A 15,246-nucleotide genomic window follows, 5' to 3' on the forward strand; every position below is an offset into this window, starting at 1 on the left:
GCAGGTTGAAGATGCATCTTTTTTCTTTTCAATTTCTTTTTCTTACCGATCTTAAATTACTTAACTATGCATCGCACCGTTGGTCCTACTAGTGCTATATTATAATAGATATGTGGGATTTGCTAGGGACATCGAGGAAGGCATTTCGCACCTGGGCTGTTGCATGTGAGAGCAGCCAGCTCTGAAAAATTAAATGATTGATAGATGATGTCAGTGAAGCATTTTATTTGGACTACTGATATTTGCACTACTCTGTTATGATAATGAGACAGAATCACCATGTCTTTTATTTTTTAATTTGCTGCTACGAGCCTTTTGGAAATTATAATAGCTTTTGACAGCCTATTAAATAATAAAAGATAAGGTGAGTTCGTCTCATTATCAAAACATGGTAGTGGCAATATCAGTGGCCTTTATTTAATAACACTCCTATATGAATTTGCATGAAAAACCTTTCACTTTTAAGTTTTAAGTAGTTCTTGTTTGATGTAACATATGAGTAGCCAAAAGTACAAGTGGGGGCCATTTTTTCAATGGTACAATCACCCCCTATCTCACAATTGAGCCAACAAATATTCCGTGGAATAATTTTTCATGGTTCCCAAACATGCCCATACATTTCCCGCTCATATGTTCCCTTGAAAAAAAGTAAGCATCCATGTTGAGATGCCTTGTAAATTATAATTTCCCCTATGCATTATCAATCATATAGAAATACACGTTAAAAGGGTAACCAAGGTTACCGAAAAGGAAAAGGTCGGACACTATAATTATTAAATACTATACAATAATACAAACTTTGTTTCTGAATTGACATGTATGTAAGATTGACAAAATATAAATTTATAGGCCATATAACAAGTTTATATTTTATATTGCTATATAAAGTAAAAAGAGATATGTATATGGTCAGAGACACTCATCTTGTGTAGTTAAGGAAAATTCCCCATCAAGGGGCCCATGAAATACGCCCACTTGAATAAAGAATATGAACACAAAGACTGCCCATTTTGGATTCTGAGGCACTTTCCGGCAGACTTGCAAGGAACTCCATCGAAAATTGAAAGTAAAATACTTTGGAATTACCCAAATAAGATGATGAAAAAGGGTTGTTTTCACGCAGAATTTAGGGGTTCAAAGCAACTTCTATAGTTTTCGGGCAATCGTCTGATTTAGAATAACTGGAAGAACAGGCTCGTTGAACCATCGCCAAAAGATCTCAAGTCTGCCTGTTTAACCAACATCCTGCACAGTGGGCATGTCCTCTCTCTCTCAAACCTGAAAGGAAAGTGAAGAGTCATGAATTTCTTCGACACACTGAAAATTGGAACTGGTTAGTAACAGCAAATAAGCATGTTAAATTTCATACAAGGATGCATATATATCCCATACAAAGTTCATTTGGAAAAACAATAGGGCTTTTAGAATAAACTCTTCACGTAAAAACCTAATAAGGAAACCTCTGGATAACCTAATAAAGGGGTAAAGATGCTAAGGTTGTAGCGGGGGTGCCACCAATGGACTGGAGTCATAGTGCGTGACCACAGCAATGGACTCGAACGACAACCACACAACTCTACACATGACCGTACGCCATTAATGTCTTCCCAAAACTTTTTATAGCAAGCCAAAAATAGTTTATGCCGAAATATACATTATACCCTGAATATTGGTTACTATGAAAAAGTGGCGCAGCAACCAAAAGCCAAGAAAGAACACGTAAGAAGAACCTGTACGAAATCTCACGTATGTCGTGAAGATAAAATTTTATTCAATCTCTCCCCCACTCAAAAAATGTCCATGCATTCTCCTAAATAGACTCTGAAAGTAAAAATCCTACAAAATAGGAAAATTCCTACAAAATAGAAAAGGCTATCAATTAGCCTACAAATTAGAAAAAAAATCCTACAAAATACAAAAAAGCTACCAGTTAGCCTATAAGCTAGGAAAGAACCACAAAATAGGAAAAGGAAAAAGTAGAAAATGACAAACGATTTTTAACTTGCAAAATATTCGGAAATTGTGTTTCCCCAAATCTTCTAAGTTTCTAACTTTTCCATATTCTTCATTATTCCAACTTGCTATCTTTATGGATTTTAGAACTTTTCCATGTTCTTCATGATGCCAACTTGCTATCTTTATGGATTCGCACCTATTAGATGGGAATGTAGATTTAGTAGAAAATATCCCATATTCCTTTTTCGTATTTTCCATTTGTGAATCTTCCACTAGTGAATCTTCCCAAAATAGTCATCCTCAAAATTTGTCAATAATTTTTGGATTGCATCACAAAGCTAAACCACTTTTACACCTCCCTTATTTCACAGAAGTTTCTCGTATGGAATGCCACACCAAAGGGACCAAGGTGTTGCCAAATTTTCCAGGTGAGTGGTTGCCTCCATGTGAAAACCCACAATGAGAGGACAAGAGAGAAGAGTGTAATGGCTAAGTATTAATTATAACAAAATACATCCACTTAAACATAAATGCATTTGAAAATATAAACAATGCCCCAAAAAAATATAAAAGGGAACATTTAGCTTATGTGCATTGCCATGTCGAATATACACGTGGATGTATGCAACATAACCTATCTGTGCATGGCAGCCATGTACATACATGCACCCAACATGCTTGTACATACCTACAAGACAGTACAAAAATATGGGGATTGAGCCTCTAGCTCAATGGTCAAGGCTTTGTTCTTCAACCTAAGGGTCAGAGGTTCAATCCCAGCTTACCAACCAAAAATAAAAGTCAAATATATGCATCCATGCACATACACAGTTAAAATGCCTAAACAAGTGGAGATGGCATGTATCAATATACATACATGCAAGTACCTACATTCATAAAAGTGGTAGTTTATGGATGAAAGCAAACCAATGGCATAATAGAATAAATTAGAAACACTAAAGCTATAAGTTTACCATTCAGATACGCAATCTTCGCAGAAGATGTGTTTACACCGAAGAAAGATCGGTGCATGCATCTTCTCCTGACAAATAGCACATAAATCGCCTGTCGCAATAACCTGCATTTAAAAAAAATATATATTGCCACATCAGACATGACGGAATGCTTGTGTTGGACATATGTTGTTGTCTCTATTAGGCAGGAAAAAAACTAAGCATTTACTTTTCTTTTGTAATGTTTATTTCTATTTTTTATGTGTTTCTATTTTTTGTATTGAGACTCGAGAATAAAGGTATGAATAATCGAATGCTGTGAAAATTTGAGTGCAAAATTTTCTCAACATAAAGATATCAGATGAGATGATTCTTGAACGAAAGATGAAAGCCACAAAATTGATTAGGCAGAGTTTGTTGATCTAGTCTATGAGTGCCTAATAGATGAAAACAATGAAAGCAAAGAGTGTTGATTCGGCAAAACACTCATCACTTCCAAAGATCATCAATGAGGCAAGGAAAAATTGTAGCATCTTCCAAGCAAGGTGTTCCTTGAGAGAGTAACTATATAACCTCACTACCAACAAATGATCCAATGAAACACACTTTCAAAGGAGGTGGAAGACATACAATTGAAAGAATAAAGCCCCCTCCATCGGGTTGGGTGAAGTCATCAATGAGGCAAGGAAAAAGTGTAGCATCTTCCAAGCAAGGTGTTCCTTGAGAGAGTAACTGTATAACCTCACTACCAACAAATGATCCAATGAAACACACTTTCAAAGGAGGTGGAAGACATACAATTGAAAGAAGAAAGCCCCCTCCATCAGGTTGGGTGAAGTTTAACTTTGTCAGTAGAGGATATAGCTTTGTAAGCGCTTATGTTGGGAACACAACGGTTGTATACGATGTACGGGGGACATCTTGTCCCCCATTTTTGTATAGCAATTGCTATGGTATAATAAATTCAGTTATCTTTAAAAAAAAAGATACAAGATGCAATGGTTCATGAAGGAGAGGTAATAGTTCCTAATTACAAGGTTTTGTTTCATGTTGGCCCCAAGTACAAAGAAGTGTGGCATGGTACTGTCTTGACGAATGCATGTCACGCATTGCTTGAGAGCAATGCATGACATGGGGGAAATAAAACACACATTTGAGCGATGGAGAAAAAAATGACACTTGTCTCTATAAAGAAAGATTTTAATTCCAAGTCTTAGAAATAGAGGGATTCTAATCTTTTTAATTTGCAAAAAGGTCATAGGAGAAAGGATCGGAAGTAGTATCTGCATTGGATAATAAGGATGATGTCAATCAACACCCATCCGATGCCTTTTTTTGATGATATAGAATGTTATTAAATAGAAGAGATTCAGAGAGAGAAACAAGGGGGGCCCACCCCCAGACCAAGATGGTTAGAACAATAAACATAAAAGAGAAAAAAAGAAAAAGATACACCAGAGAGCCCTCGAGGAGGAAAAAAATATAAGAGCTCAAGTCTCTCCCTATCAACCCCCACTCTTGCTAGCCTATCAGCATCCCTATTGATCGACCTTCTAACATGCTGAAATGAAATGGTAGAACAGTCCCCTCGATACCTAATCTCATCGAACCAATGTGCAAACCACCAAGGGGAAGAGAGACTTCCCTTTAGCCACTTGATCACATTAAGAGAGTCCCCTTCCCATGCCTTTAGTATCATTATTGAAAAATACGAAGATGTGGTCAATGATGGAAGACATAAAGATACGGCCTATGAAATTGAAGGCAGTCCCATCTTTGGTACTAATATAAAAGGAATTAAAGAAGATAAGATAGATAGAAATAGAAGCTTAAACACAACTCAATTTCATGGATGATTATTGAAAATATTTTTTAAATATGAAAATTGTTACCAAATCGAGAGTGAAATTTGACGAGATATTTCAGAAAGATAATTTCATGCATGAATTTTGGTTTTGCAGGAGGGGTTTAATCCAATATTTTCTTCGATGAGTCAAATTCAAAGAATTGGAGTCTCTTTCAAGAATGATGAAAGACAGTTCATAAGGTCGGAAAGAATAAGCAAACAGAAATATTGGACATTTTACTAATGGGAGGCAAACAAAGGAAATATGTTTGGGTGGGCCATGTGAAAGGAAATCATGATTTTTTTTTAGATCAGATGTTGGAATCATTCTAATTTGGAATTTTAAAGTTTAAAATGGTATTTTGGGGCTTGAGATTAGTCGCTCAGCCCTTGGGGAATCAGTCCCACAAGATTTTGAATCCCCAATGGATTTCGCAGACTGGGACTCTTCAAGCAGGGACTTGTGCAGACTGTGGGTAACCCAGAAAGTTCGTGGGCCCCATTTGTGCTTCCAAATAAATTAGTGTGCCCCACTAAAATGTCAAACTCAAGCTGCTTAGTTTGACTTTGTAGTGACTACTCAAAATGACCAAAATACCCCCTTATGGAAAATGACCAAAATACCTTTAGCTAATAAAAAATGATCAAAATAGCATTATCTCCTAGAAATGGATAAAATGCCCCAATTTAAAATAAAATGACCAACACACCATCTCATAATGATAAAAATACCCCATCTCAAACGACCAAAGTATTCCCACATTGAAAATGGCCAAAATACTCCTACATAGAAAATGACCAAAAGTTACCTCTATGCCATGAAAATGGCCAAAATACCTCTATTTTGGTCTGTTTTCTATGAGAGTGTATTTTGGCCATTTTCTATAAAATAGGGGCAATTTGGCCATTTTCTAGGAGATAAGGGTAATTTAGTTTGCTATAAGATGGGGGTATTTTGGTCACTTTCTATGAGACAAAGCTATTTTAGTCATTTTCTATGAGAGTGGTAGTTAGGCCATTTGTTACGAAATAGGGGCATTTGGCCATTTTTTAAGAGATAAGGATATTTGGTCATTATTTATGGGGTATGGGTATTTTGGTTATTTTCTATGAAATGGGGGTATTTTTGGTTATTTTCTATGAGATAGGATTTAGTTGCTCATTTTCTAGAAGGATATTTTGGTCATTTTCACGAGATAAGAGCATTTTGGTCATTTTTTATGAGATAGAAGCATTTTGGTTATTTTCTAGGAGAAGAGGGTCTTTTGGTTATTTTCTATTATATAGAGGTGTTGTAGGATTTTTTTTTCCTTTTTTTCCTTTTTTCCATTTTTCTCATTTTCTCATTTTTTAAGACGGAGTTCCCTGTCTAGTCACAAAAAAAAAGGAGTTACCCTATAGAACCTAAAATTCCACCTATTTGAGAAGAACTCACGGGTGGGTATTCTATCAAAGAAAGTGGGATTCTTTGGCTAAATTCCCAAACTCCTAGACACTAAGGGGAAATTTCTAGTTCCACCAAAAAATCGTGCATAACCAAGGTGTTACTCCTCAAATCGCCCTCTAGTCGACTGAGCCCCCCTAAGTGACTACAGCAAGTAGGAACTCTTATTTTAGAAGTTTTACATTTATAAGGTTGGCTTTTTTAATTTTCCTACATAGCAAAATGCAATACGCCTTTCATTTTATTTTGGGGCACTCTAAAATAGAAATTAGTCTCTATGGAGGATTTAAAGTTTGAAATTGAACATATACCAATAGTTAGGATTATGGTAGGGTTTTAATATTTTACAGACCAACATTTATAAAGGTTTGTTCTACATCAACTCATGGATTTAAATTTCAGCGAAACATTTCGTTTCAGACAAAATATTTTGATTTCGGATGCTACTGAAACGAAAGCCACTTCAATTTGGAAAAATAGAAGATTTCGCCTGCAACATTGGGATTTCGTTAATGTTTTGGTCAAAATATGCTAAACATGTAACTTTTCGTATAAAAAAGGCAATTTTTTTGTCAAAATGCCGACGTTTCAACAGAAACACGGTTAAAAATCAACTCCACTAGCAGAAAGAGAAGAACACCGAGATTCCATTAAGATATTTCTAAAAAACGACCAAAAAAAAGAAAAAGGAAAACCGGTGACAAAGACCTTGTCTAAATTTCGGCTGTAATTTCATACAGAAATGTTTCCGAGATTTTACAAGATATCGGCTGAAATTTCGTACCGAAACCGTAATGTTTTCGTTTCGGTGATGACCAAAATCAAAATTGAAATTAAAAATCTTGCTTCGACTAGGATAGTAAAAAATTACAGGTTTCCACTGTTGGTTTGTGTTTTAATATGATTACGTTTTGATTGAATTTATTGTTGTTGCTTCTACCATTGTTTGAGAAGATCTATTGAATTAGTGGCGTGATTGTTCAATTCTCTCATAAGTTTTCTACTTTCAATGGATTCCTAATAGCTTACTTACATCAGCTTTGATAAAGGAAAACATACTTGTTCAATTGTGGCATAAGACCCGTAATGCACCTCTTTACGTGATAATGCCTTCAATGCAGCAAAGAATGATTGGACCTGCATGTTACAAATTCAAGGAAACTCGAACTGATCCCAATGACCTATACATACTTGTGTGCATGTGTATGTGTTTCATAACTTGCATTTCGATAGCAGTTTTGAAGATTATAAAGATCTGCAGCATTAAGTCAATAATATAAAACATGAGAAATTATATGATGAGGGGCCGGAAATGCTCGTAATTGTTGTACAATGGAAATACCACCCTTGATATTTGATCCAACGGCAGCTTCTTAAAAACTGAGCTGCTGTTGGATCAAATATCAAGGGCGGTACCTCCAATACGAGCGAGTCCGCCCACTTAGCATATAAAATCTCAAAAAACATAATCTCGACAACAAATTACACCTTCTCAACAACTGACGTCAGCTTAAAAGTTAGGTATAATCCCGTGGTAAGAGACGAAAAGAGGCTCCCATATTCCTTGTTCAAGAAGAACCGATACCAGACTGGTGTCGGTAATGATGCACGATAGAGAAGCAAGAGATACTCAACTAGGGTTAGCATTTGACCCTGGAAAACCAATGGAAAATAATGTAAGAAAATGCTCTGTTGATACTAATACTGCATAATGAGAACATTTAAAAAAAATAAAGTGAAATTCATATAAAAAACAACGGCATGCATATACAAAATGCAAAACATGAGGCATATGGAATTCTTGACTTGTGGAAACATTACTAATTCATCAGGCATTCAATAGACTGCCTCATGGTATTTGCTTCATACATGTTCCACGCACATTAAAACATAAAAACCATAATCCTAGATCCTAGACCTTTGCAAATATGAATTTAATCCTCAAAATAAATGTGGAGGCCTAAATGATAACTGAGGGGGCAGGTAAAGAAAATCATAAGAGCTAAAACAACACATTTTTTAACACATGCCAACACAAACAAGGCCTTTTGATCCCTCCACTCAATAATGATTTCAAATGGGGAAATCATATCTTCTCCCGCGTTTTGATAATGGCACCCCTCTCTTTATTGACATTTTTCTAATAAGCTGTCGTGAGTTCTTATTACTCCCAACAAGCTACCAACAGCCAATAAAAAAAAGTTGTTAAGAGAGCTATCATAGAAACAAGTGAGCACAGATGCCATTTTCATTTCAAATAATATAGAATTCCAAATTGAATATAAAATTGTGGCCTAACCATTTATAGAAACCTCTTGTTCATTTTTGTGTATGCCTACAAAGTGCTTTTTGACAAATACTCTTTCTAGAATTTATAATGTATCACAAGGTTTTCTACCCTATCCTAGCTAAGCTAGTCATTCAATGCTGAGGGTTCAATGGAAATTGAACTCTAGGCTTCAGAATATTTACTTGCTTTGCGTGACTTGACCTCGCCATGCCACTGGAATAAACAAGCCTATGCTGGATGCATAGGTCAGATGGCCTATTATCGACTTAAATGATTATCAATACAAATATGACAAAGTAGAAAAACTATAAAGTAAAATATAATAACAACTCACTAAACAATAAATTAGAAATTGTATTAAGTAATTTAATTGCCAAATTGACACGAATTGAAATTTGGAAGACATAGTCACCAAGTTCAGGAAATATTTAAAAAATTCATGTTTTATTCACAAACTTTCTACAAGAAATTTTGTTAACAGAAAGAATTCATGATTTTATTATCTAAGGATCCTGCATTTTCTGAATTGATCAAGAAGTTCATGCTGATTAAAATATCTCGCAAGACAAAATCCTACAAAGGGAGATAAAGGAGAGTTGAAATTGTGACATTTAAAAGCTAAAGGGTTTGAACCCACAAGTGACAAATACATTTTTGTTAATCAATACACTACATATATACTCTAAACCACTGTTCAAAACCTCGAACTCAGATGAGAACAGGACCAAAGGTAAAAAGGAATCGACTCAGATGACACAATGATGGATGCGACAATATTTCAATTACTCCGGCGAGTCAAATGTGTTTTTGATTAACTCAACTCAACTCAACTCAACAAAGCCTTTATCCCAAACTAGTTGGGGTCGGCTAAATGAATCCTTTAGAAAAATTTCATGAAGAAGGAATCTACCCGGCTCTAATCCTGGCTCTAGTTGGGTTCTTCTACGTGGATCATTTTCTTCCATTCTATCCTATCCAAGGTGTTTTTTATTAACTCAATAGAGCGAAAATCTGACTCGGCCGAGAACTCGATCAAGGTAAAACTGAGTTGCGAATTTTTCCAGATCTTTTCCCAATTTTTTTTCGAGCATTTGCCTCATAGAATTATTCTCAAATTTGAACTTGGAGATTATGCTAGATGGCACACTTGGAGAGGCGCAAGGAAAACGCACATGCACTGAGGTTTTTTACAAGAGGACATGCTCTAGAAAGCACAAAAACTTGACTTGAAGCATTTAGGAAATTGAAATATCACTAAATCTCTCAAAATCATGTGGAAAAAACTAGGCAACATTTTTAGAATTCTATTTTTGCAATATACCAAACAGACATCAGTTTCTACATATTTACATGGATGACTATGCAGCACACATATTACTTGCTATTATATTTACCGAAGTGACCCAAACAAACTGCCTCTAGAATTATTGCATACAACAGCAGCAACCCAAATATTAGATACCTTACTACACCACATACCACATACCCATTCTCAAACCCCGTACTTGAATAACCCGTGTTCCAAGTTAAATTATGGGAATTCACCATTTTCTTTCGCTTCACGTTTTGCTTTGCTCTTTAAGAGAAAAAACTTAAAACAGAAATGCGTCTTGCCCAATGAATAAAGCCAACGACTCCTCTTCAATGCCTAAGCAATGGCATTTATTAAGTCATCTTCAAGCACGGGATTTATAGATACTCAACTCAACTCAACTAAGCCTTTGTCCCAAACTAGTTGTAGTTGGCTAATGAATCCTTTAAAAAAATTTCATGAAGAAGGTGGAAAGATCTCCCCGGCCCAAATTAACTAAGTCTAATCTTGACACTAGTTGGGTTCGTCTACATGGATCCTTTTCTTCCATTCTATCCTATCCAAGGTCATTTCTCTATTATGTTCCTAGCCCTCAAGTCTTTCCTCACTGTTTCTACCCAAGTTGTTTTCGGTCTGCCCCTACCTCTTTTTACTCCATCAACTTGGCACGAGTCACTTCTTCTCTCTGGAGCATCGAAAGGCCTACGTTGGATATGCCCAAACCATCTTAAGCGGTGCTCTCTCATCTTCTCTTCAATTGGTGTCACCCCCACCTTTTTACGAATGTCTTCATTTTTAATTCGATCTAACCTTGTGTGATCGCACATCCATCTAAGCATTCGCATCTTCACTACACTCATCTTATGCACTTGCTGCTTCTTGGTGACCCAACATTCTAAGCGGAACAGCATAGCTGGCCTCACAGCTGTCTTGTAGAACTTTCCCTTCAACTTGGATGAGATTTATAAATAATTTTTTAAAAAAAATCCTACCTTTACAGTAACACTGTCAACTTTGGTTTCATATTTTATCCTTCACTCTCTATCTATGTTGCATCAGTACGGGATACGAGTGTCGGAATCTGACACAGGTATCGAGTGCCGGATTCAAAAAACCTCAAAAAGAACAATTTGTGGATTCGCCAAAATATTTTAATCAATTCTCAAATTTTATTATTTTTACATAATAATGTGGTTATAACAAGTAATATATTGAAAACTTTAATACATTAAGTAGATATATTTTATTTTCATTTGAGAAACTTACTATTAGGATGGGTAAAACTCAAAATTATGAGGTAACTGCTAAGTTGTTGTAGTAGTATTCAGAAGAAACAGATAAAAGAGATCTAAAAGTGTCTCAAAGAATTCTGAAGTACTGGAATCCGAGACGTATCCGACATGGATTCTTTGCCCATTTAGAAGAGCCAATGTAACATGGCTCTCTATGGCGTTGAAAGAAGCTTATCTTCACTTTGCCCGACACGGATTCTTCTCCCATTTAGAAGAATCCATGTAACATGGATCTCTATGGAGCTGAAAGAAGCTCATCTTCACCCTGCCTCCATTGCTTCCACACAATCTTCCTATTCTAGTGACACACACCCATATTGTCTACCAAGGTTCATCGAAGTCTTGACTCCTCTTCAATGCTACGCAATGGCATTTATGAGTCATTTTCAAGAATGAGATTTATAGATAATTTTATATAAAAATAAAAAATCCTACCTTTCCAGTAGCACTGTCAACTTTGGTTTCATCTTTTATTCTTCACTCCCTAAGGTGCCGAAAAAAAGGTTAGCTTGACCCCCACCTCCATTGTTTCCACACAATCCTCCTATACTAGCCACACCCATATTGCCTACCAAGATTCATCAAAGTCAAACTTAATAGAGTCTGTATGGATGCTCCCACTTTGCCACTTGCAGTTCAAATCTTGTATCTTTTTTTTTTTCTTGTATCTTCTTTTTTCTTCTATCTTGATATCATGAAATTCATTCTTTGAAGCTGATCAATAGAAAAGAAGGTATTTTATCTTCCCTAAGGTGTCTGAATTCATCCCGGATAAGAGAGAGAGAGAGAGAGAGAGAGAGAGAGAGAGAGAGAGAGAGAGAGAGAGAGAGAGAGAGAGAGAGAGAGAGATGCCTATCATCAAGGGGACTGTGACACATAAAAGGGGGGCCACTAAAAGCTCTTGCGCTCTATATAAGGAAAGGGAGGAAGGCTTAAAGATTGTTCTATGGTGTAGGAGGCTTATACAAAAAGGAAGGATAATTGAATGTTAAATGTTTCTTCATAATCAATGGGTAGTCACCATCTTAATTAAATTTCTGCTGAAAAAGGGGAAAAGAGACTGATACGATTGGAGGGATGGATAATGTACGCCCGAGAGTTGTTCAATCACTGACATACAAGCCGGGATACCTTCACAAATCAGTGTGTTTGTGGTTCCAACCTTGACTGGGTGGCTCCAACGTTCTTAGACCTAGTAGAAAGTGGATACTCAGCTCAGGAAGCTTTCTATTCGTTAGGAGTCTTTAACAGCTGTTGTCGGAGGTCTCTGACTTTGATAAGTCAGGGGGAGAGTAGAGTGAGATCTCTTTGGCGTCCCCAAGATCCTTTCCTCGATAGGTAGGGAGCCAGGAGGATCTGGACTTGATAACAACAAGGTTTGACTTTTGAAATGGATCTACTCGAGGAAGGTGGACATTACCAAACCAAAGAGTAGATGACTACGGGTGTCTGAAGTGTAGCTATAGCAGCTATAGCAACTATAGTACTCGACGTATCTGTAGAAAATGTTCGGGGCCGAAGTCTAACAAAAAGGTAGAGGCCGCTAAGTCATGGATACCTAAGGCGATCCACAAGGAGCTCCATGTATCCAGAGTGGATGAAAAAACCCCCGTATTCACTATTCCAAGCGAAGTGATCAATGATAGGAAGAAGACTTAAAAAAGTTGTTTGATAGGTTCCTTGAGGAATAGGTCCTTATTGGAAGAAGTAAGGTCCTGGGCAAAGAGAAAATGGGCTCTGCCGCTTTTAAGCAAACCTTTCTGCATTAGTCCCTCATTGGTGCTCTTTTGCTTTGAGTCTCAAAGTCAGGCTCCTTCCATTCATTGGCGAGGAGGTGATGCTTTGGGTGGATACCTAGTTTCCCTTCAGCCGTGGTCACTTGCCTTAAATACTGGTGCTAGAACAGTGAGACTTAATTTCTTTAACATCCCACTTCATGCCTGGTCTCTCTTTCCACGGTGGAAACTTTGGGTCAGCACTTTGGTCAAGTTCTGGAAACTCAGATGTCGGGTAATCATGACCACTGCCTGGAATTCGCTTCTGTTAAGGTTCTAACTTGATTGTGGAATTGTTTGCCATCCTTTATTAACCTTCTGGTAGATTCTACGGTTTATCCAGTTGGAGTTAAGATGGTGGATGAGTCTTTAATGTCTTTTAATAATCCCTTCGCAGAAAGAAATTTCGCTACTTTGGTCCCTACTTTAGATGTCTCTGCTGACCCCCCGTCGGTGATTGAACCGCTTGTGGATGGGCCTTTGCCGGCGAGCTCTAGGGGTAAATCTGTCATTCCCAAGTCAAAAGAGCCGTTGGATAACTCTGTCCCAGAATTTGAACTTTCCTCTACTTTGGGAATGGAGAAGTCGGCAGAAGCCCCAAAAAGTTTAACCTCATCATTGAAGGGAAAATTGGTCAGTCCTGGGGAAGGACCGCGTCAGAAGCCCCTAAAAGCTAAACCAAGTACTTTCGCTGGAAAAGCTTCCAGATATTTCTGACTGTTGTAACCTTCAACCCCTGTCAGTGGAAAAGACGGTTAAGATTAAAAACCGCCTTTTTAAGAGCAAAAAGAATAAAGGAAATTTAAAAGTCTTGAATGATCTCAATAGTCACATCAATAGGTTTCGTGCCAATCCTTCCAAAAAGGGCTCGTCGTTTCAGAAAGGTAAAGTTGGCCAGAAGGGGAGGGGTGTGTGTCTTGAGAATTATCGTTTAGCTACAAAAGGAGGTCTTTATTTATTTAAAAGAAATCTCTTGGGTTCTCGAAGAAAAGAAGAACCAAGAAATCTAATTTAGCCTCTAATTTTAGTCGCCTCCTCTATGATTTTGATAAGCCTTTCAAAGCCTCTTCAACTGCTATGTCGACCGACTCTGGTTCTTCATCTAGGAAAAGGAAGGCAGACACATTTGAGATAGATGATTTATAGTTTCTTAGGGCCCTGCAATATGATGAAGCGATGGCGGCAGAAGTATGTCCTACGCCTAAGGAAATCTCCATGGGAATATGGACGAGGCAATGGAAACAATTTAAGAACGATGCACTGGCCAACAAGGATAGCCTTTTAAAGGTCTCAGGGAAGTCCGACCCAAAAGAGGCTTTTGTTAGAATCTATAAACTTTCTTTCTTTAAGGACGCCTTGGAAGAGGAGCGAAGAGCCCGTCGTCAGCGTTGGGAGGAGAATAGAGCAGTAGAGATTGAGCGTTTGGAGAAACTGATGGGTTACTCAGACGATGTACCTCAAGAGTCATGGGATTCCTTGGATCGGGAAGTCAGCATGGAGGTTCGGACCCGGATGGGAGAGGATGTGGAAAGACATGAGGCGGATTCAAGGTTGATAGATTTTTTGGAATAAGAAGAGAACAGATTCATTCCCTCTGATGAAATGGATGAGTTGCTGGCTATAGGGGATGTCTTCGGAATAGGTTTTGACGATGATTTGGAAGCCACAAAAAATTTGTTTCAGTCAATGGCTATTAGTGATTTGAAAGAATTAAGGAAGGTCGGTATTGAGAAGAAAGGTGAGGAAAAGGGGGCCGTGGGTAGTAACCCTGAATGAAAGGCCTTCCGCCCCCCCCCCCCCCCCCCCCCAAAAAAAAAAAAAAGAGAGAGAAGAAAAAAGGGATCGCTAGAACAGGAAGGAGAAAAGAAAAAAGGGAGAAAGGAAAAAGAGGAAGAAGAGAACTGTAATTGAATAGACAGAGATGTGTTGGAAAAAGGGAGATACAACTCAGTTTTCTATCGTTGAATAGCACTGTGATTTGTTTGCCACTATCCAGAAATTGTCATTTTTCCATAGCTATAGCTTGAGAGATTCGTTCTTTCGCTTGGGCTCTCTTATCTGGATATTTTAGTTGTGCTTTATCTTCCTGGAAGTTTCTCTTTTCATCTCATCTTGGAGTTTCTGGAGGCAGGTTTCGGTAGTATCCGATGATCCGTTCGGCTTGGAGGAAGGTTTTGGTACTTTCTGGTGATTCGTTCAGCGTGAAGTTTTAAGAGTTTTGTTTAGGAGTTCTATATCTATTAGCAGTCTTGAAAAGATATGTGTGATAGTTTTAAAATGGTTATAGAAGATGTAAAGACTGCATTCAGCAGAATAAGGAAAATGAATGCTTGGTTTCTATTGTAATTTTGGATATTCTGTTTACTCTTTGAATTGGT

At 37.4% G+C, this 15,246-nt stretch overlaps 1 protein-coding gene across 3 annotated transcripts in view; it reads right to left on the minus strand.

Moving 5' to 3' along the window:
- Nucleotides 1-739: 739 nt before the first annotated feature.
- LOC143856124 (uncharacterized) overlaps nt 740-15,246 on the minus strand; it is a 57,671-nt gene continuing 43,164 nt past the window's right edge. For 2 of the 3 annotated variants that reach the window (XM_077366204.1, XM_077366205.1), the window contains exons 5-8: nt 7,688-7,852; nt 7,259-7,336; nt 2,931-3,034; nt 740-1,278 (exon numbers count right to left, since the gene is read on the minus strand). In XM_077366204.1, coding sequence (XP_077222319.1) covers nt 1,173-1,278; nt 2,931-3,034; nt 7,259-7,336; nt 7,688-7,852 — 453 coding nt within the window. In that variant the 3' untranslated portion in view covers nt 740-1,172. The remainder of the gene's footprint in view (nt 1,279-2,930; nt 3,035-7,258; nt 7,337-7,687; nt 7,853-15,246) is intronic. The other variant, XM_077366206.1, reaches the window with a different exon arrangement.

The sequence above is a fragment of the Tasmannia lanceolata genome, unplaced genomic scaffold, assembly GCF_043159265.1.
Source record: "Tasmannia lanceolata isolate RefF3 unplaced genomic scaffold, GAP_Taslan_0.1 ptg000023l, whole genome shotgun sequence".
Classification (NCBI taxonomy): domain Eukaryota; kingdom Viridiplantae; phylum Streptophyta; class Magnoliopsida; order Canellales; family Winteraceae; genus Tasmannia; species Tasmannia lanceolata.